Here is a 24,166-nt window from a genome sequence, read left to right on the forward strand (position 1 = left end):
TATAACCGTAGTGCTGTCTCTATTTTACCGTAATATGTGACTGAGTAAAGGGTTTAGCCACTACACATCCCTGTACTCCTGCAGATCAGTAGTCATTTTGTCACAGAGACCAGCTCAGGTCGGAAAGCAAAATTCAAACTTAAGCAATTCATATTAAGTGCCAGGGTGCTAAAACATGTTCTCTCAACCTGGCACACATCATGCACTGATGCCGCCCGCGCTCAATGTAATAACCTGATGTGGAAGAAGTTAATAGGAATGAAAGTAATTCAACATGTGTGTTATTATTCATAAAGTGACGTTTAAACTTTATTTTGGGATGTGTGCATACGGTGAGTTCTGCATGGGTAATATTCTTCCTCTGTATTACAGGGGGCTCTAGCAGAGGCTCTGCAAGACCTCACCCACTACAGACGGACTTTCTAATTATTTACATTATTCAAGACCATTACCCAAGACGATCTGTATATTATGAAGTGATTGTTCAATAGAATTTGGTGGCTTGAAGTAAGGATGTTTGGTTAGATTATGGGTGAATATGTCAATCCCAGCCTTTATCAATGTTTAATGAACAGCATATATTTTTCTGACGTCAGCATCAGTGGGGCATTTGATCCCATCACTGCCTAACTTAATGCTGTCTGTGCATCTAGGAGTACACCATTGACGTGTTCTTTCGTCAGAGCTGGAAGGACGAAAGGCTAAAGTTCAAAGGTCCGATGACTGTCCTGCGTCTGAATAACCTGATGGCCAGCAAGATTTGGACTCCAGACACTTTTTTTCACAACGGCAAGAAATCTGTTGCCCACAACATGACCATGCCTAACAAACTACTGCGCATCACAGAGGACGGGACACTTCTCTACACCATGAGGTAAGACTCGCAAGAGGCATCTGTAATAATCAACAGCTGCATGCATCATTCACAAATGTTGGCTTGCTGTGAAATGAAATCAATTGCTTAAAGCTCCCATCGAATATCATCCGCGTTTTTTATGTAAGCTATAGTTCCAGCTTGTTAATTCATCCAAAGAGTGGTGACTCTGCGGTGTAACATCAGTTCATGGAAATCCTCTCCTATCAATCAAGAGTAGGACAAAACGGATCAGTGTTACTTAATGAATGAGTCTGTTCACCGGCAATGCAGGAGTATATTGGATGCAATGGTAATTGCAGGACTTTTTAACCTTACAACACCACCCCAATTACAATACCTTTCCGTTGCTCAACATGTATGAAAAGTAGACTTTTTCAAAACGTTATTTTGGGGATACAGTACAGTGCAGCGCTTGCACAATTTAAGAATGGGGAGATGAAATGGTTCAAACTGTACAATCAATTTCACAATTGTTCTTGAATGTTTGTAGACAGGCAGAAGGCTGTATCTGATTATGACATCAGTGGTTAGTGTTTGGCTATAGTCTTCACTTATAATTAGATAACCTCTCACATTCAGAGGCACATGTACCTTCCATAACTCACATGTGCGTGTGTTAATTCAATTGTTTATGTATTTTTGATGTGTACATATATACTTGTATTTGCATTTGGTATGGGGTCAAAGAGCACCCAAAAGAATGCCTGCATAGCAAACTTCTAAAGGTGGATTGGTTTGGTGTATTAGATTTAATGCACAGGATGCCCATATGCCTCAGTGTGCATCATAAAATCATACATACACAAGTTAACCATATATAAAAGAACACACAAATAACAAAAAAAGCATCAGACAGAAATCAAACACGGAAACAATTGAAATTTCAGGCAACAGCTAACATTTCCAACGGGTACACCAAATATGTCAGTTCAGGATAATTCTCAAGTTAGTATATGATGACATATTGTCCAGGTTCTTACATACAAAAACAAAGGTAAATAACTTTGGCTGCACCCTATAATAATACAGTATGTGTTTCTCTTGGTGCACCAATTATCTCAGAACACAGAAATCTCAGGTTCTGTGTTCTGATACAGTTTTGCCCCCCTCTCTGATGCAGCCAGGCTAAGATGTTTTTCCTGAGTACCTCTCTTGGCTCAGGACCACGCGTTTTTTCCACATTAGTCATTATACTATTTTGTGGGTCAGTAGAAAAGCCCCTTAAGTTCGTGTCTGTAACCTTTGGCATTAGAGATTTTCAAATATAATATCCCTAGGTGGTGTAAAACCCAGTATGGAATTTGAAGCAGCCACTGACCCAGCAAATTTCAAGAATGGTGGACTACCACCATTAAGATTTTTCACCAATGGACTAAAGACTGGGCATACAGGACCTGATTGAAATTCAGCAGTGTCCACAGATTTTATGTTCGAGGTTCCCAGAACAGGGATTTCCATTAAATGTGTCTGGCAATGTTGATTAGCCCTGCAAGGTTCTGTTTAGATAAGATCATCTGGCAATAATGATTAACCCTAGCAGGGTTCTGACCAGTTTGACATGACTTATCAATTCTTTCAATATGTAAGCATGTTAACCTCGTATCCAATAAATCAACCCAGGAGCAACATTCGATGACAATTGTGCATACATTAAGGTAACGAATAATAAGCTCCTTAATACAGGGCCATTTTTCAACATTGGCTGATTCAGCATCCATCACAGTCATGTTCAAAGAAGATTGAACCAAGGCTTCTGATAAAACTTCATTCATTCTTTTTGTTGGGGACTGCATTGGCACAGCCAACCAGGAGTGTTCTGCTGCCAATTCAATTCTCCAAAGGTGTTTCCCAAAAATCATCCAGTTAGACCTTCACTCCCGGTGTATGTGTAGGAGGTGATCGGTCCTTCCCTGATTCAGTACGATCAGTAAAAATATCCCCAAATGGTCCCAATTCAAAAGTGTGATCAGGGGATTAGTGCTTCTTATCATGAAGTTGTTGTCTCCTACAATCACTCTGTGCCAAGACTTCGGCCAATCGACTCTAATTCACACAAGACACTGGGGACTTAGATGCAATCCCAGGCTGCACAAAAACATGTCCTTCTTGATGGAACCCATTGCTAGTCCCCAATTTAGGAGGTTTAGGCTTAAGGGAAACCTCAGTTACAGGGTTAGACATCATTTTGGTGACATGAGATTAGGCATGAGCTCTGGTGACAGACACTTTAGAGATCACAGTAAATCAGGTCAAGTCAGTAGCACAGTATCCCACCCTTTCAACAAATTGCAGAGCCTGCCCAGAGACAAAAGTCAACAACAGCCCCTTAAACCTTAATGTTAAGAAAATAAGACGTTTTGGATTATAGCAGAGCAGGAGGTACAGGGCAATCAATTTAGAGAAAATCTAAGGCCTATCTTTCAGACCTGCTCCATGCCTGATCCAGAAAGTGCCCTGTACGTGCCACACCAAAGCACATCCCAGATGGACTCACCAGGGGGGCAGCGCGGCAGCAGCACACCAGCCCGCAGCACCAGGCACATTAACCATGGTGGAGTTGCACGGATCACCACATTTAGGCCCTCCACATCGAGAAGCACCAGATCCTCCAGCAGTGCGGCACTGAGGACAAGATGCAAACCTCTAGCAGCCGGCAATCCACAACGGAGATGAGCATGCGACTTGCACAAACCGCCCGATTCCGTCAGCCTAACAAATCAATGGTGTGCGGTAAGGAGCAGAAGTTAGAGAGAGAGAAGCACAGAAAAAAAGAGAGACAGGATGAATGTGTAGCCTAATGTAAGTCCACATTTCCTTTCCTAGCTACAGAACATAATAGAGTGATGGCGGAATTGTGATAGGTGGGACAGGAATGTGATGTTATGGAGGAAAAGAAACATGTACATAGCAGAATGCTCTAGGCATTAGTGTGTTTACAATGGATAATGAACTAGTTGATGTTCAGGGTGAGGTTGGACATTTAAAGGTGAGAATGCTTCAAAACAGAGGACATAGTAGGAGCATCTCTGTATATATTCAATCAAAGAGGTCTACATTTGCTGGGATAGCCACTTGTCCCTTTCAATGGGAAGCGAGTGGAGTTTGAAAGCAACTTGAATGCATGAGTGCTCATAGATAGCATCCGACATTTAAGTCCTATTAATGGACTCCAGATGAATCCATACTGCTGGTTCATCTATGGGGAAGGTTTCCAGGTTATGTTTCAATCTGTTAATGGTTCACGTGGCTTAGCTGGAATAAAATAGGCCAAAGAAAAGGTCTGCAGATTTTTACGAGAATTATAAGTGCTCTAGGTCTAGTGTGAAGTCAGGGTTAGCACAGTTTCATTTTATAGGCCCTCCACGAGCGGCGTGATACAGAATTTTTGAGAAAGAACAGCAGCTAAACACTTTAATTTATCGCAGCTGCACCACGAGAGTCATTCCGTTCTTATATATTTAACACACATGAGACTATAGGCCACGCGGCCACAAAATCAGTGCTTTAGCCCTGAAGACGGACATAATGCATTGGCAATTACATGCGATGGCACTGTATTGATGGATGTACTTCTTGCCTTCCAAATACATTTTGGAGCATGAAAAAAAAACTATAAGAGCTCCTGGCTTTCAATGTGTAATGGAACTTTAGACATGAACTAATGTTAATACAATAAACTGCAGCTCCAGCGGAGAGCCAAACGTGAGCACACCTAGAATTGGATTAGTTTCTAATTCTTTCTTTCTTCAATTATTGGTAACCTTGTGCCCAGGTCTCAAGGTGCACTCCGATATAGACCATTTTGAAAAACAAAACCGAATTGTGAGGTAACGACTAGCAGTGCTCACCCTCAATCACCCTGATAGGCCATGCTGTGGTCACTGCATTGCACTGGATCTCTTTAGGTGAAAGCAAGAAAGCAGAGTACAATTTTCAGATAGTTAGGGCTGATATAATAATGGGTCATTTAAAGAACATAATCCTTTCCAGAAATGTAAGACAAATTGCGTCCTTTGAATAAGGACTATTATTGTGTCTCAAGAGGCGACCAACTAACATTGTTGCAGGACACCTTTGGTCAAGGACATGTCAAACAGTTTTGCAATAATCCCGTACATAAGCCGCTAGGGCATACATTAGCTCCACCTTTTGGTAATAGCTCAACACGGCTAGACCTTTGCTGAGAACATGCAAAGGGTGATGGGTACACACTGTAACAGCAAGCATTTGAGAGATGAAATATAATACCTGCCGATTTCACTGCCTTCAAGGAAAACAATTTCAGAAATATAACATCTCAAATGAGCTCCAACACACCTCAAGACCAACTCTCACCTCTAAGTTCTGATGGAAAAATGTATGTAAAATAAACCAGGGGGAAAAGAATGCATCAGGAACGTTGAATAAAATATGCAGAAGTAAACATTGAACAGTAAGAGCAAAAGGGCTTAAACAGAGAGGGAGTCATTTAGAAAACAAAGAGAAGAACCGTAGGAGAGATTGTGTGAAAGGGACGGTAAGGGAGAGACGTTGTAAACGGAGGTGGATGCGGCTTCCGCTTCTTGATAAGGAAGGGTTGAAAATAATGTAAATGAACACGAGATGGCATGAGGTGAAATGAGCAAAACATGTATTGACGTAGCTTGCAAGGAGATGGCTGCATCTGATTGGGGGCCAGGTGAGGTTGGTTGCAATGAGATGCTATAGGCCTTAAATATGATCCAGTGATTCCTATCATCTTCTTCTTAGAGTACGTCCAGAGATGGTGTGCAGCTACCTATCATTCAAGGATTGTTGGGTTGTCCATTGAGGCTCATATAGACACATGTTATAACCAAGGAGAAACGGTGGAGCCTTGTGAGATTCCAAATTTAATTTCCCATCTTTTGGAGAGTACATTGTCTACTGTGTCTTGGGAAAGGAACCTGTTCATGTTGCTGCTTTTGAAATCTATTCATGAACAAAACTGCATTTAGTGGAATTGGTCATGATTTCTGTGGGTTGCCGAAAAGTCACATAGTAGCAAGGCTGCTCATCTGTACTCTGGCAGCACTTGTCACACCTGCTCCAATAAGGGTGGATGTGTTCCTATGCATGCTCAAAACTATGGTTGGAAGTCATGAAAGAGGGGCATTTGTTGCTTGTAAATTACACTGGTAAATTACCTGTTATTTCATGCATTTTTTCTCCCTCCGGGGGCCCATACAATATTGGCCACAAATTGATCAGGGCCTTTGAATTTTAGATTGTGGCTAATAGCTATCACTTTTGCCACGCAAAGTCGACCAAACCTATTGATTTGGATAGTGGCAAATGGTAAATTGATATGCATCTCCTTAGTGATTATTCCTTCCAATGTGATGTTTTTTGCATTGTGATTAGTTGGAAAGTGAGCATTCTGTGCGTGGCCTACTGCAATTGGTAACCTTTGTGATCAAGTTAATGGGGTGAGTCTCAGAAGTCTATGCCTTGGCAGCAAAGTGTGTGTTTTGATTAACTTTTTTGCTTCAGGTCTGAATCTGTTTATGGTGTTTCTTTATGGTGGTGTTGCCTTATGATTGTGTGAAATGTATTGCTGTACTTTATTAAATGGATGACACAGTAGGCTGCCCTTGACACAATACAGCCACAGGCATATGTAGCAATTATCTGAGTTATGTTTTCTTTCAAGGTGTCCAACTACTGATCGCTGATATACCAATGAAATAAGGATCTCTGTCAGGGTCAGATAGGGCGTGGCTATTGTATTAAGACATTTAAACCCTTAAGTGCCAAGAACGAGTATGCTCGTCCTTTTTGCATAGACTTGCATAATAGCCTGGGGAGTTTTGCAGTTAGAACGTGATCCAGAAGAAAACATACGATATGATTCACAATGAAAGTGGTATTTAACAGAAAAACATTCTAAAGGTAGTTCAAACATTGAATTTAGTTTGCAGTGAGTTTGCATAATAAAGGACAACAATCGCTTTTAATAATGGTGTGCATCCACAAAGGACATTTATCTACACGTTCCATATAACTAGATAATCTTTTGCATCTAATGGCATGCATAAATCATTGGCATTGAAACATTTAACGTTTGTGCTCATAAAATGTTGCCAAGTTAATAGATGTTTTTAGAACTCAGCGAATCTGAATACAATATAGGCCTCACTACATGTTTAACAGTACAGTAAAAAAAAAGTTGTATTTCTGTTACTGGCAATTTTTGGTGATAATTCTATTACTGCCATTTTAACGGCACCCACAAATTACGACGCTGATTTTGATATTGAGGTTTTACTCCTAGCATCATGATGGAGGTAAATCCTCATCTTTGGAGCTAAAAATAGGTGGAATTACCACTCACAGTCATTTTGCCAAAATCCATTTGAAGCACTACGGACTCAAAAAAATGGGGATTAACAATACACTTCCACATCTTTTAATGCCGTGATAAACTCAAGGAACCAAGTGGAGGTAACAGTAAACTAGTTTGCCAGTAATTTTGTGGATTTACAGCCAAATTACCCACAAACTCATAACAAGACCCTATGTGCCAGATATGATATATGTTTACCTGCAATCTCATATTCAAGTCTAATGAGATCCATTTGACTTTCATCGAAAAGCCTGATGCATGTTTAGTTGCAGGACAAAACACCTCCTCATAGAAACTCTTTGAGCTCTCTTTATTCAAGACTTACCATCAAACATAACACTCAAAGGGCCTGTGAGTATTGTCTTTCAAAGCAGTCTTCTAAAAGTTAATGACTTAATAGGAGTTGTACACGTGCTACTGGTGTAATACAAGTGTCTTAACCAAGTCTGCCTTCAGCCACTCTACAAGCACTATGAGTGTCCTTCACTGAGTTCTGTTCAAAACAAGCATTGGCAAAGCCAACATGTTAGGTGTGTATATAAGTATTAGGCATTTGCCAGTCACTACTATTAGATGCCCATGTGCTCACACCGTTTTGGACATGTTACCATCAATATCCAATTAATATCACTATGGCAGTGACTGGCAAGTGCATTTCCCAAGCCTACATACAAGCCTAAACTACTGGCATTGTCAATGGTTGTCATATCAACAGTTAACAATAACTGGGGGAGTTGTTCAGTATACATTTCCTTCCCTCCCACACACACACACACACAATATGCGCTTCATCCATCATGAAATTAGAAACTAGATAATGCCAGACTCTAGCTTTCTGGCAAGGAGAGGGATGCTGTTGGACTCAAAGGCATGTGGATACAATGTAGGGCACCAGAGGGCAGATGGCACAAGACCAGGATGAAAAGAAGTACAGTTATCATATTTTCTAGGCACCGGGTGATGCAGAAAAGTCATGGCTCGTGGACCCCAAAAACACATATTGGTGCAACATGTCCAGTGGCCATGACTGAAGGCCATGGCTTGTGAGCCCCAAATAAAACTATTGGTGCAATATGTACAGTGGGAATGGCCGAAGACCGGGGCCACTGCCAATGGCCGAAGACCAGGGCAAGTGACCCCTAAAGAAACATATTGTTGCAGTGTGTACAGTGACCATGGCTGAAGGCCATTTCTAGTGTTCCCCTAAGAAACACATTGGCGCAACATGTACAGTGGACACAGCTGTGGCCAATGTTCATGGCTGACGGCTTTGGCTAGGGACCTAATGGCTTTGGTGCATAATAAAGGACAACACTCACTCTCAATCTCTCTTATTAATGGTGTGCATCCACAGAGGACATTGATCTACACTTTCCAGATAACCAGAGAATTTTTTGCATCTAATGGCATGCATAAACCATTGGCATTGAAACATTTAACCTTTGTGCTCATAAAATCTTGCCAAGTTAATACACGTTTTTAGAACTCAGCGAATCTGAATACAATATAGGCCTCACTACATGTTTAACAGCACAGTAAAAAAAGTTGTATTTCTGTTACTGAACATTTTTGGTGATAATTCAATTACTGCCTTTTAAACGGCCCCTACAAAATACAACGCTGATGTTGATATTGAGGTTTTACTCCTAGCATCATGATGGAGGTAAATCCTCATCTTTAGAGTCAAAAATAGGTGGAATTACCACTCACAGTAATTCTGCCAAAATCCATTCGGAGCACTATGGACTCCAAAAAATGGGGATTAACAATACACTTCCACCGCATGTAATGCTGTGATAAACTCAAGGAACCAAGCGGAGGTAACAGTAAATTAGTTTTCCAGTAATTTTGTGGATTTACAGCCAAATTACCCACAAAATCATAACAAGGCCCTATGTTATGTTATGTTATATTACTTTGCATTTGTATAGCGCCTTATGTACCATTGGTATGATCTCAAGGCACTGGTAGGTGGAACGCCCTCGGGAACCGTAGTTCAAGTGGGTAGAGAGAGAGAGAGCCATAAGGTGCGTGTGTGCACGGGATATGTGTGGCACTCGTATGATAGCTGCTGCTTGGCGGTAGGTGTGGTGGTTGGGATATCAGTGGTATGTGTTTGTTCTGGCAGGGTGATACCAGGCTAATTCTGCTGGCTTAGGCCTGAGGAGAACGCCTAGGCTGGCAGGTGTGCAGCTGGCTGTGTTTAGTTAGGATGATGGGGAAATATGTGGCAGCAGTTGGTATGAGAACTGCTATACTGAATGTGTCATAGTATCGCTGTGTTCTAGTTGAGTGGTGGTGTATAGAAGAGAGTAAGCATGGTGATGTGATATGGTTGTTTTCAGTAGGTGCTTGAGATCGAGCGCCTTCATGCTCCATGCATTGCATGCACTCCAACCATTCTGTGCACTCAAACTGTCCCGTGCACTCCAACCGTTCAGCGCACTCCTATCCATTCTTGCGCACTGTCCATTCCATGCACGCTGTTCCATGTACTCCTATCCATTCTGGCACAATGTCCATTCCGTGCCCTCTATCTGTTCAATGCATTCCATCTTTAGCATGTACTCCCTCAGTTCTATGCACTGCATCTGTTCAGTCAATTCTATGCATTCGTTCCGCCCCACGCACTCCATCCGCCCCATGCATTCCATCTGCCCCACGCACTCCATCTGTCCCATGCACTTGATTCATCTATTCCAAGTGTTCCTTTCATTCCATGCACTCTCTCATTCCATGCCATCTAATCGTTCCATGCACTCTATATATTCTGTGTGCTCCATCCATATCATGTACTCATGCTTTCCATCCTCTCGTCCACTTCATTCCCCTCGTCCACTTCATTCCTTGCTTCCATTTCATTGATTTCATCCATTTCCTTAATGTCATCCACTTCACTGCTTTTATCCAGTTTATACTTTTCATCCACTTCACTACTTTCATCCGCTTCATTCGTTCTATTCATTTTAATATACATTGGTGGTTATTCGGTTTTGATTTCTCGCTCGGATCATGATGCGGGAATGTTATTTATGATAAGGAAGCTCTGGGCTAAGGTCATTGATTGCTGTTAACCAGTTTGAGTTAAGAGTCGATTTTAGGGGAAGAGCAATGTTTTCAGCAATTTGCGGAAAGACAAGAGGTCTTCGGTGAATCGGATGTGGGGTGGAAATGCGTTCCACAGAGTGGGGGCCAGGGCTGAGAATAATGATCCGCCTAACCTGACTGAGTTGGTTTTTAGTATGACTAGGAGGCCGGCGGAGCTTGATTTTAGAGTACCTGGAGGATGGTAGGGTTTTAGTTTGTCTTGAAGATATTTAGGTCCGGTTTTAAGCATTGCTCGGTGAGAGATGCATAAGGTTTTGAAGGTCACCCTTCGGCATCCGGAAGCTAGTGCAGAGTTTTGAGGGTTGGGGAGATGTGATCTCTTGGGCCAAGTGCTAGTAGCAGTTTGGCTGTGGCATTTTGTGCTCTTTGTATTTTAGTCAGTTGGTACGCGTGGACACCGAGGTAGAGGGGGTTAGCATGACCAGTCTTGACATAACAATTGATTGGACTGCAGAGAGTCTGTTGGGAAGGAGAGGTATGGAAAAATGTGCCTAAGAGTTTTAAGGCGGTAGTGGAAGGACTATGTTAAAGCTGCTCTTTTGGTGTGGGAATGTTCTATGTGAATTTTGTGAAAGATGATACATGTTTCTAAATGTTGCTAACTGTTGGGAGAAATATGAAAAAAAGAAAATATTGATTTGAGTAATACTGGTCAGAACATGGTAAGCCTTTCAGATCACATCACAGGGCCATGGAGGTTACCTTCTAAGAATTATTTTGGGATGTAATAGCAAATAGCACATTTAAAAGCACCTGGGACCTGTTAACATTGGCAAAAAAAGTGGTTAGGCATAATAACATTTAAATGAATCATACGGGTGTGTTGGTGTTAATTAGGTATTCGGATCAATTATTTGGCCTGCAAATTTAAACTAATCAGTAACTTAACTTATATATGGGTGACACTAAAAAAGGTATTCCTTCTAATGAATGCATTGTGGAATTAAACACAAACCTCACAAAAAACAGTGCATTTAAATCTAACAGGAAGTTGGGTAAGCATACCACCTATTTGTCCGTTATGCACCCAGTAGATGTACAAAGGAAATTGAGATGACCATTTTCCCCAGGACACAAACATGGGCACACTGTTTAGTTATTTTGCTCATCTATACTTGGGCAAAGTATTGAAGATAACACGTTTAACAATGACACTGCAATACTAAATTAGGACATTTTCTGGAAACTAATTTTCATGGTGGCAACAGACTCAAATCTTGCACCTAACAAAATCAACCAAACTGGAAATGCAGCAGGATCATTCGCCGACATTGCTGCACAACCAAGGACGATCTCCCAACAACTCTGCTACCAGGTTCTCTTCCTTTTAACACCTCCTTGCAATCCTCCACACCATGGCCCAGAACAACTGGTGAGCAACAGTTTTGGGTGCAGCAAGCAACATGTTGCACCCAAGCTACACATTGGTGCACCAACGCTTTATATCTATTTTGTCCATTCATGAAGCTAACCTTTTTCATTTTACAGACACACTCAGGGATCTACTTATCTACTCACATAGTCGCGCAGATTTATTAAAGAGTAAGTACCAATTGGTGGGGGTTGGGGATTTTGGAACTTTTAGGCAAATTCTTTGTTTGCAATAAATGTCAGATAAAAAGTTTGTGTTTCTGGGTGGCAGCAGTGTGCCAAGCAGAAAGTGGGTTTGTGTTGACATGCACCATTTTACAGAACACATCTGTGGTGTCATCCGGTGCCATGGGTAAAGTGCATTTCTTTTAGGTCGAGTAGGTGAAATAAGTTGCATGACCTGCAGGTATAGCGGAATTTTAACGTGCAAGGCACTCCTCTCACTAATGTTATACTTCAGTGGTACACAAAAATGCTGTATTGATGCTTATTTTTGGATTGGGTACAAATAACTTGTGGCATTAAAAAAATAAGTACAATAACATGAAAGGATATTTGTACTGTGCACCATCACCACCGGAGTGGTCCTCTGTCGGATCTGTAACAAAGGAGGTAGGTTAGGCATGTTAGTAGGACAACGTTTGGAAAAGAGCAAGGGAGCTGTCAAGTACTGTTGGCAGCTCATTGTTCACCGAGCAAATTGGTGTGTTATTCGGTTCAGAGTATATGAGCCAGATATCACATATGTTTACCTGCAATCTCATATTCAAGTCTAATGAGATCCATTTGACTTCCATCGAAAAGTCTGATGCATGTTTAGTTGCAGGACAAAACACCTCCTCACAGGAACTCTTTGAGCTGTCTTTATTCAAGACTTACCATCAAACATAACACTCAAAGGGCCTGTCAGTATTGTCTTTCAAAGCAGTCTTTGGAGAGTTAATGACTTAATTGGAGTTGTAAATGCACTACTGGTGTAATACAAATGTATTAACCAGGTCTGCCTTCAGCCAATCTACAAGCACTATGAGTGTCCTTCACTGAGTCCTGTTCAAAACAAGCACTGGCAAAGCCAACATGTTAGGTGTGTATATAGGTATTAGGCATTTGCCAGTCACTACTATTAGATGTCCATGTGCTCTGTAAGAGATTTTGTCTTATTGGGGTAAATTCGGGATTTGGTGGTATTTGTTTTACCATAAAATATTGGTGGTAAATTGGCGGTGCCCTGGCCTTATATTTAGGGAGGGTTTGGTGTAACGCTCACCTGATTCCCGCAGAGGCGCCGGTCTTGACTGGGTGAATGCCGTATCTTCAAAGGTGATGTGTAACACACGGTTGGCTCTTTGGGCTGGACCTCTGTGCACTGTATGTCTGACTCGAAGAGTAAGATGTCTGCAGATAGAAAATATGGGATTAATGAACTGGGGTTATTGGGTGCCTCTCTCCTCTTCCCTTTCTCTTCTCCTGTAGAACCCCAAAGGTTAACGCCCTCACCTTAGGTAAGTGAACGCCGAGCTCTCCATCTGCCTCGGGGCAGGGTGCCGTAACCAGTTTCTTCACTGGATAAGGGTGCAGGCCTCTTGACCTCAGAGGACTGCTGTCCGTCGTTAACTGCATGAACGGTAAGTTCTGGGCACTTCAAATGTCTTAAAAGTCTTTTGTAATGATATCTCTTGTTTTGCAGGGTTCCGGCGATGGCGGATGGCGGGCTGATGAGAGTTGAGGATCGAACCCGCGTGAGGAATAGAAGCGCCTGGAAGCACGTAAGTAAGCGCTTGTAGCCTGCTTCACGATGCGCACTAACTGTCCCTTTTATCTTGCAGGTACAAGTTCGGAGCTTTAGAGAAGCTGAAGGGTGCTGGAATACCCACTGGATTCGGCGTGGGAAGGAGTAATGGCACGTGAGTAATAAAGTTGCCCAATGTCTTTAAACGCACCTTCTTTTGTCTTTCAGATGCGGGATGCAGCGCCGAAGGCCTCCGGAGCGTGCGAAGAGCTGGTAAGCTTTTGTCTTTCAGATGCCGGAATGCAGTGCGAAGACCTCCGGAGCATGCGAAGAGTAGGTAAGCCTTTGTCTTTCAGATGCCGGAATGCAGCGCGAGGCGTTGGTGACAGCCGATGGACCAGGTAAGAGATGCGCTGCCACTGAAGACCGTAGTGCTAACCTGTTCTTTCTTTGTCCTTACAGGTGCTGCTGAAGACTGGATTCCAGGATGGTAAGCCTTTGTTCCCTTAGGCTCAGGATCAGAAGCAGAAGACACGATGAGCGTTCTGCTGCAGAGAATGCAGAATAACGCATAGCAAGATTCATCCATCGGGTGTGGTTTAAATAGCCTCCTGTAGTGCTTAGGTGTCTCCTTCCACAGCCTCGCCTAGGTAAGAAAAGAGTTCCTGCTTTCCAGAAGAGTTCCAGTGTTCTGAACCTAGGGAGTGGCTCCTGCCCCACCCAACAGGAAAAGTAGTCCCAAACAGAAGAGGATCAGGGGCTCAACTGGCAGGTAAGTAAACAGCATGGTCTGCTGCAGGTAAGTCCACCCAAGCATTATGAGCCCGGCGCTTCCAGCGCTGGGACTGGGCATCTTTATGAGCCTGGTGCCACTGGCGCCAGGACAGGGTCCAAAAGGTCCCAATTGGGACTGGCTGGCACTCGGAACTGGGGTTATGGGTCTGCTTCCAAGGGAGTCGGGCAAGTCCTGATCTTTTGGAAGCAGAGATCATGACATTTGGTATTAGTCTGTTTTGATGATTATATATTGTTAGCTTGTATTGGTGGTAATTTTAGTGGTATCTCATTTTGTGGTATTTTCAGAATTACCCCATTTATATGGTATAGTGGTGAGCATGTTTTTTTTTCTTTATACTACAACCCCATCACAAACAAACCTTTCATTTCTATTAGAATGTCTTCTAGTCACCTGTAGAGAGCCCCAGACTTCAGAGAACCCAATGAGTTTATTCAAGGCGCCACCTATAGTTTGTGGCTGGTATTACTGGCTTATGTACATCCAGTAATCTAAGTGCCAGATCAGGCACCCCTTCCCTTCAACATGCAAGGTAGGAATCACTCATTATATTTTACACACACACATCTTCCTACCTTGTAGATATTTACTACTGACTTTCTCTTGTTTGCTATTTCAACTTTAATTTTAAATTGGTAAATGCACTACTGCACTGATATAAATATCCCCTCTGTGCTTCACTTACATAAATAACTCACAGATGCATGAATAACAATAAAGTCTCAGTTGTTTTTATATACACTTTTTATTACATGCCATTTACAAGCCGTAAAATCTTACCACATGATATTTACAGCATCAATTGCACGATATAAAGAACAACAGAAACAATCATGTGTTTTGCAAACACACATTTATGTCCCCACAAAAACAAACATAGAAAGAGAAATAAACATGCAATTTTTTTTCTAACCTCCCTGAACTGCAATAAATCCTAGCAACGCAAGTACAGCATATTATCTTTTCCTCACTTGGCACTTATCATACCAAGGCCAGTAATCTGAAGTTGAAGCACAACCTCACTGTCTTCGCAGACCCAGATTCAGTGCCAAATTCCCTTGTATGTGGGGGGGCTGCCAGCTCTCTATCTCAAAGCAGCACTCAATCCACATGGAATTCGGCAGATAAGGCACTGTCCGTCTCTTGGTCCCAGCACGAACTGCCAACTCCCCTCACTTTATTTTTTAGGAAAACTCTGATTCAGCCCTCTGTTGACATGGCTTATCCATCTACAATTTCTACCAATCAGAGTAAAAAGAATGTGCGCTGTGCCAGCCTTTGTTTTCAATACAATGAAGACTTAATTTCCAGAGCAACTGTTTCATTTTCCTTGCTGCATTTTACATATTTCTGTTCTCCACAAGCTGAAGAAAACGCTAGTGTGCACTTCCTCATGGAAAAATTAATTTCAAACAGTGCACCTAAAACATGGATTATATTTCATTGTGCACAAAAGACTGCATGACAATGTTAGAGAAGTTGGAATTAGTACTTTAGTAATGTTAGTGTAAGGTTAATCAGTTATGTATTCTAATGCAGTTTCAATACATGAAACATCCAATATGAATTGTGCACCTCCTTATTTTAACTGGCAGCACACCATGCTAAAATGTTTTTTTTTTTACTAAGTATTCTGAAAACTTGCTTGCTGGCTGTTACTGTCTGATACTGAAGTAATGCCTGTAGTTTGAAAAAACTGGGCCTGGCTGTATTTCTCTGCTGTCTATGGTATGCTGGCAAAAATGCTGTATATTGTATGCTGTCAAAAATGCTATATATCATATGCTGGCAATACAATGATGTACATGACCTTACATATTCCCTCCTTTTTCTGACAATTTTGGCTAACAAACCCATAATTGGAGGAAACTTTTTAAAATGCACATCTCTCTTTTTCCATCATATGAATCACAATTGAAATAATAGCAACTTAATAAAATGAACATTAAAACATGTCATAACAAACCACTGCTTAATCATAATAAAAATAAAACAGGTGCCAAATGAGCCCATGAGTGCTCATACACATGTGCACGTGCATGTATAACAAAATATTGTACATGTTTCTTTCCAACCGAAGTGTCCACGTATGTTTGAATGTCTTTTCAATCAAGTCTTTATATGTGTGTGAAATCAACATTTCAGATATGACAACAAAATAATAAAATAAAAGAAATAAATAACTAACATAACTAACCAAAACAATTAAATAAAATAACGCATTTGTGAGTCTCCATCAACCTCACTTTCAGTCACATAGGATGATACTATGCTCCACCCACAACGCTGCAGAATTAAGTTCAACTCACTACTGTTCCATTGATGGCATTCACCATCTTCATGACCGTGCCTCTAAGATTTCCTGATCACCAACTTTTCATCATATTGTTCGTTCAGTGAAATTCTTTCATCCTGGCGCTCTTGGGTGTTTTTCCACAGAAATCATCTCTTTAGGCATCCCAGTCCCTTTGCCTTCACCTCCATACTTTGTTCCGGAGGCTTTATTTGGGCTTCATCCCGTGAACTCCAGGACTCCAGGACATCCTCTTCCGTCCTCCAGTTCTGCGACCTCTGACCCCAACCAATGTTAGTTATTTTTTCTAAATCAAACAGAAAAGGGCCAGATTAAGTACATTGCATAATACCAATTTCACCCTTCTACAAAATGTGGTGCAAAACATTCTGATTAACTCTTTTAAATATCAACAACTAAGCACATGTTAAAGAGAAAACAAATATATATACATTTCGCATTATTATACATCAAAACAATTTCAGCACATTGTATCATAGTAAATTAACCTAATTCAGCACCTTCTACCAATATATATTACCGCACTCTTCCAAAATGTGGTACTTTCATTTGCATTTTTCTTCCCACTAAACATTATATCTATTTTTTTATGGCGTGTGACAATATGAAAATAGTCACTGCATCTTTCTTTTCCATGTAATCAGGCACTTAACATGTCCCTACCTGCTCAAGCCTCCTGACTTCGTGTTTAGGGTGAAAGGGCTTAATTTGGTTAACATGAACACGTTGTTCTGTCAGCATTGTACCCTCTGTCTTTAATATCTCATAAACTACTGGGGACATCTCATCCACTATCTGAAATGGCCCTGCCATGCCGCAAGAAATTTAGAATTTTTGTGTTTACCTTTTCCAAAATGAAACTCATATACCCGATCACCTACAGTATACTCTTTCACAGATGTATTTTTTTCATAATATGACTTTGCACTATCAGCAGCTCATTCCAGATTTCGCTGCACAAATGCAAATGCATGTTGTAAAGGCTTCCTCAGTTCTTCCACATATTTGTGAACTGAAGATGCACTCACACGTGTCTGCGCATGTGTCCTGTATAATTAATGTTGTGGCAGTACAATTTTCCTTCCTGTTAACATCTCATGAGGACTGATATCTGTTGCTTTAGCATGAGTCGATCTAATTGCCACCAATACCAGAGGTAATCATGAATCCCAACTGGAACCTGCCTCCGGTACAAACTTCTTTCATATCTACAAGACAGATCTGTTGCAACGTTCAACATTTCCAGAAGAGGCGGGCCGATATGCGATATGCAGGTTCCTTTTACCATTAATATCTGCCACACCTTGCTCATTAAGGTGCTCATGAAATGACTTCCTCTGTCTGACTCTATTCTTTGTGGTAATCCAAATCTTGAAAATATATGATTTACCAGCAACGTAGCTACTGTCTGTGCACTACAATCTGGTGCACGAATACACTCTACCCATTTCGACATCAAACAAACCACAGTAAAAAGATAATGGTTTCCCCTACTCAATCTCTTTACAGGCCCTACATAGACAATTTGTAAATCTGACCATGGAAGAGTTAAACATCTTTTCATCAGTGGGGCTCTATGCATTGGTGAAGCAGGTTTAAATTGTGCACACACGAGACACCCCCTGGTATATAACTCCACATCATGGGACATGTGTGGCCAGTAAGCATAATCTGTCAGTATCTCTAAAGTAGTTTGTGACCCTCTGTGTCCTACAGGTTTTGCATCATGTGCATGGTGTAAAATTAGCCCTCTAAATGAAAGAGGTACCACCCACTGTATCTTTCCTGTTATGAATTCCCTGATCATCAGTCCATCCTGTAACTAAATCTGTTTTTTATTCTTTAATAACACTCTCAACTCTTCTTTTCCTGTACAATCATTTTCCGTTAAAGGATTTTGTTCGGGGTCCATTAAATAATTATAATAGATCCCCAATTTTGGATCATCTTTTCACACCCTAATCAGATCTTGATCTGGTGTTTCATGACTCCATTGCACTACATGTTGTTCAACTTCTTTTGGAGCATTAGAGCGTGTAACTGCATCTATTTGTATTTCACCAATTAAGTGTTCAATGGGCAACAACTCCCCTATAACAGCCCGAATCTTGGCTAACTGATCTGCTTTAGCATTTCCCTCCTTATCCTCTCCTGCTGTTTTCAAATGTCCACAAATGTTCCTCCAATATACTGTTAAGTCATTCTCTGACACTAATTTGTCTATAGCTTGTATCATTGTCCCATGTTTGAGGGGCGTTTTGTTATATGTGATCATGCCTCTTGCTTTCCAGGCAGGCAGATATTCTACAAAGCTATTTCATGCATAATCAGAGTGAGTCACTAGAACAATGTCAGTGAATTTGTTCTCAACTGCAGTAGTGATTGCGTTATAAATGGCTGCTAACTCTGCCAATCCTCATTCCTATACTAGGAATATCCTCACATCTCAACCAAACATTTCCTTTCCCTGACACCAATTGTTTATGACTGTCATTTTCACTGTGAAAAGCACATCCATCAACATATACAGTTGGCAATTCCTTGCATGTATTTTCATCAAAAGCTTTGTGTGGTGACTGTTCAAACTCTTGCAAACTGGACTCCACCTCTCCTTCATCTGATACACATGCAGCTGCACAGTCATGTAAATCGGCTAACCCTTGAGCAATAGTGATGTTTTTATTCTGGCCATATCTCACTTCTACAGGAAAGCCTTGCACTGCCAATGTCCATGAAGTAATTCTGGACTGTGCTAGATTGCCTGATCTAATCCTTTTACTCTGTAAAAACTGCAATGGTTGATGATTTGTCTCGAAGATGAATGTCTCCCCTTGAACAATAGGACGAAAATGTTGCAACGCCCACACAGTGATCAGAAGAGCCTTTTCACATTCACTGAATTTAATTTCCACCTGAGAAAATGCCTTACTCGCATAAGCAATAGTTTTATGGTTCAAATTATGTTTTTGAGATAGCACTGCTGACACGCAATGCTCAGTGAATCCTATTTCTATAAAGAAATCTCTGTTCTTTATGGGATATGTCAAGCACGGTGCCTTTATGAGGCATTCTTTCAATTTAGCAACTGCCTCAGATTGTTCCTTTTCCCATTTCCAGGGTGTATTCAGCTTCAATAGTTTAGTCAATGGTTGAGTGATTTCAGCATAATTTTCAATACATTTCCTGTTATATCCCGTCATTCCTAATAAATATTTTAGACCTATCACATTTCTAGGATCTTTCAATTTCTGTATGGCCTCAACCTTTTTCTTCTGTGGATTAAACCCATGTTCATTTACTTCATGGCCTAGGAAGTTCACCTTTTTCTTAGACCATTGGGCTTTCTGTAAAGATACTTTAGCACCCGCCTTTTTCAATTGATTAAGTACATGTCTAATTTCATCAAAGTGATTTTTAAGTTTTCATTTTTTATCAGAACATCATCTACATAAACTATAGTCCCTCTTTCCACTGCATCTGGCATAGCTTTTCTCAAAAATATGCCAAATTCGCTCCCACTGTTAACAGACCCAAATGGTGTTCTAGACCAAGCGTATTGCGTTTTATCAAATGAAAATGCATTTGAAAATGTTTATTGCAATCATTACAATTCTCCTGGTGAGACCACACTGTCTCATTGGAATCATAAGGGTACACAGATTGAATTTTGAAGATCCCTTTGGGTTGAGAATCAAGATACTCTGGCAACACACCCTGTGTATCTACATATTGCATTTTATCATATGACAATGCAAATAAATTCTGAATGTCCTCTGCCATTAGCACACTCCAGTACCAAATGTGAGATCTAATATAGTAAAAACCTTTGACCCATGCACCTGAGAAAGACCTTGATCAATAAATGGCAGCGGCCATCTAGACACTGGCACTCTTTTATTTAGTTCCCTCAGGTCTGCACACAGACACCATTGACCATTTGACTTTAATACACCCAAAATAGGAGTGTTGGGGGTACTATGAATGTGTCTGATAATTCCCCTAGACTCCAGTTTTTTTTGTAATTATCTCTGCCAATGATTCTAAGCATGCCAGTACCAATCGATATTGGCACACGAATACTGGGTTTCTACCACACGCCTCTGGTAATGGGGCAACATGTAAATTAGTTAGGCCGCAATCATAAGCATCTTCAGCAAAAACCTCTTTAAATTCCATAAATATTTTTCTCAATTCATTCTTATCCTCTTCGCTATCTCATGCATCTGCTAACATAATCTGCTCCTCTACCATTTTTGAAAATTCTGGGAAATCCTCCAGTGGAGGAACCTCTGTGCTTTCTTCCAACTGTGTGGCTGTATCTCTCTGTAAAGCTGCCACTTTCAAATATATTGGCATATCAGCTTCCATTTCAATGTGTTAATTTCCTTCTTCATTTTCATTTAAGTCAAATACTATACAATTCTCCTGGTGAGACCACACTGTCTCATTGGAATCATAAGGGTACACAGATTGAATTTTGAAGATCCATTTGGGTTGAGAATCAAGATACTCTGGCAACACACCCTGTGCATCTACATATCTCTCAGGGATATTTCCAATCACCATGTTATTGAAATCTGCAGTATAATGTGATTTTTGTATGGCCATTCCTAGTAAGGAATTCTCTTCTAAATACATATCTTGACATCCTTTATTCTGCACCATAATTTTGACCGACCCCTACCTAACATCTATCAATGGGTTATATTCATAATCCAGGCCTTGCTGTTTCATGGACTCATTCAAGCACACATCCTGTGCATGATATCATTGCCCCAATTAAAAACATGTTGTGTTCCACACACTATCCACACATTGTGGTAGATGGTTTTTTGTCCAACATTAATCTTAAGCATGCACCTTCCTGCAATTCGATTTTCAAAATCTGGATTGTGCAAACCAGAGACATATTGGTTTTTCATTCGAAATATTGGGATCTTCTCCCTTTAAATTATTCGTAGCAATAGTTTCTCATTAATAAAACTCCTTTCCTGTTCAAGTGCCAAAGTGGCTTTTATCATTTTAGAATGGCCATTTATACCAATGTGAATCCATGGCTGCTCATCTTCCATGTGTATTTCAGCAAGGGTGGTGATGTGTTTTTCTGTGTCTGCTTTAGGAATGGTGTTCTGTTTGCACTTCTCTTATAAATAGAAGGGCAGTGTGTGTTCATCTATTTCAGTTTGCCATTTCTTCCTATGGTCCAAATAAATCTGCAGAAATTGTTTTTCCCTTCATTATGTGTTTTGTCCTGACACATCAAAATAACAGTGACACTAGGCACACAGCTATTCTGTAAGTACACCTCCACTGCATCATTCGATTTGGCAATAGTATGGCATTCATTTACACTGCTGTTTTGTGACTTTATTTTCTTAGACATTAATGGTTTTTTGGTTAAAGACCACAGGACCCCATTTACCCCATCAATGAGAGGAGACAATCTTTTCAGGCAATCTGTTCCCATCAGGAATGGAATTTCACAAATAGATGTGATCAATACTTCCTATTTCATTCTATGTTTTCCTACCTTTAGGTCAACCTCGGTGACACCCTCGATAGGCACCTCCTCATCGTTAAAGTTATGTACTGGCCCTTCACTCTGCCTCACTTTGATCTGATTCAGTGGAGACCTCCCTTCATTGATACTTTTTACCAATTCTTTGGACATAATTGTGGCTTGTGCACCTGTGTCAATCATGGCAAATGTATTGCACTTCTCTTCCACAGTAATGGGAGCACAGTATCTGTCTTCAACTTCTTCTAATGCACACAAAAGTGTGAATTCTTTACTGATTTTAGGATTCAACTTTCTCAGACCTTTCTCACTCTTGGCTAAGCACATCGGTAAATGAAAGTACATCTTTCCCTCCTTTCTGTCCATTTCCATTTGAGAAACCTTACTCAGCTCCCCATATTAAGAGGTCCTTTTGAGTGTGGCCACTGTTCTTCCTTCCATCCGGGGATCATCAGAGTCCACACTGCAATCCTCCAACTGAATATGCATATAAACATCACCTGATAAGTTGTCATTTTCTAATTTTGGGAATTTGTGGGTATTTGGCATGATACCAATCTTTTTAATTTCCTCAAAAATCTTTAACTCAAAGAACTCTTTAGGTGATTCATCTGTACCCTCCTTTTTAGTACTTATTCGTCCTGCTTGTATTTTATTAGCATCTTGATTTTCTAGGGAGGGCGTTTTAACATCCACACTTACTCCCTGATAAATTATGTTATCCATGCATGAGTTGCCTTTCTTAAATCTGTCTCTTTGTTCTTTTGGAATTTCATGTTTTTTCTCATTTTCCTTTTTCATTTGTGCAAATTTACAACATTTGATTTAACTCCAGGTTAAACCAATCCTCTTTTTTAGATGTATTTGCAATTTCTGCCTCATGTTCATTTACCAGTATTTTCATTTTTAAATCATTAAGCAGCTCAGAGTCATTATGCAAAACCAGATTAGGGAAATCTGTCTTTTTATCATTGCAGGTGTCATGAATATTTAGTCATGCATTATCGGAAGCCACCAGGTCGCTTTGATGACTGTTTTTGAGCCGTACAGAGCTTTCCTATTTGTTCAGCCAACATTTTTACTTGGGCCTCGAGACACTGGAATCTTTCCATCTCTCTAGAATCTTCTCTTTGCGGCCTTTGCCGATATTGGTTGTTTTCCCCCTGGTTAAATCTAGTCTGGTATCTCTCAGGAGATTGATTACTATTTGAGTTGTTTCTGAACTCTTGATTCTTGTGTGGCGGGGAGCACGGTGTACCTATTCTTTGGTTGTAATCCCCTGGTGGCGGTGACTGATTGTATTGACGTGGATCATAATTCATATTCTGCCTTATGACCTGTCTCTCATTTTGTGAGTATTGTCCCCTATGCTGATTCCCATTTTCAGTAAATCGATCCACATACCCGGGTCTATCCTGGTTGCCAGATATCGTGGTGTTGGGGTACATCTGCTCTGCGTCCCCAATGTCTGGTAGGGACCATCACTTCTTTGATCCTGATTTTGTCTCTGATTATTGTTCATACCTGACATATCAGGCAGATATCCTGCCCAGGGCCTGTCTCCTAAATACCTAGGGCTAATGTAACTCTCCCTATTACTAGGATCATGTGACTGAAACATTGGTGTGGAGGGTGGCAACCTCTGTGGAGTACCCCTCTGTTCAGTTGTCCCATTATTTTTGCCGAGACTTTTGGGTGGACTCAAGTGACATTTTAGCTGACCTGATCTCCATTACAGTTGCCGAGGATTCTTTAGATTTTGATCTTGTTTCTTTCATTTTATCACTCTCTCTACCCTGACAATAGAGCACTTCATATAGTTTTGTACCTTAGTGCACAATCCATTCAAGGGACTTCTCACGATCAAATTCGCAGACTAACTGTGATATAATGTCTTTCTGCAAACCATAAAAATAAGCAGTTTTAAACTAATTGGAATTGGGATCAAAAGATACATCAAAACGAGAAAAAGCTATTTTTAAGTCTTACAAAAATTGGTGGGGGGACGTATTTGGCCCAGCTGTAATCGTGTATGCAACTTTTTCTGCCTCCTGTAATGACTGGAATGGAGAAAAATGATGTCTAATCT

General features: G+C 40.8%; 1 protein-coding gene across 3 annotated transcripts in view; it reads left to right on the forward strand.

The window, feature by feature from the left end:
- GABRA1 (gamma-aminobutyric acid type A receptor subunit alpha1) overlaps positions 1 to 24,166 on the forward strand; it is an 834,827-nt gene that overhangs the window by 400,868 nt on the left and 409,793 nt on the right. For all 3 annotated transcript variants that reach the window (XM_069654274.1, XM_069654275.1, XM_069654276.1), the window contains exon 5: positions 654 to 874. In XM_069654274.1, coding sequence (XP_069510375.1) covers positions 654 to 874 — 221 coding nt within the window. The remainder of the gene's footprint in view (positions 1 to 653; positions 875 to 24,166) is intronic.

The sequence above is a fragment of the Ambystoma mexicanum genome, chromosome 3q (assembly GCF_040938575.1).
Source record: "Ambystoma mexicanum isolate Mex_15411 chromosome 3q, UKY_AmexF1_1, whole genome shotgun sequence".
NCBI classification, from domain to species: Eukaryota; Metazoa; Chordata; class Amphibia; order Caudata; family Ambystomatidae; genus Ambystoma; species Ambystoma mexicanum.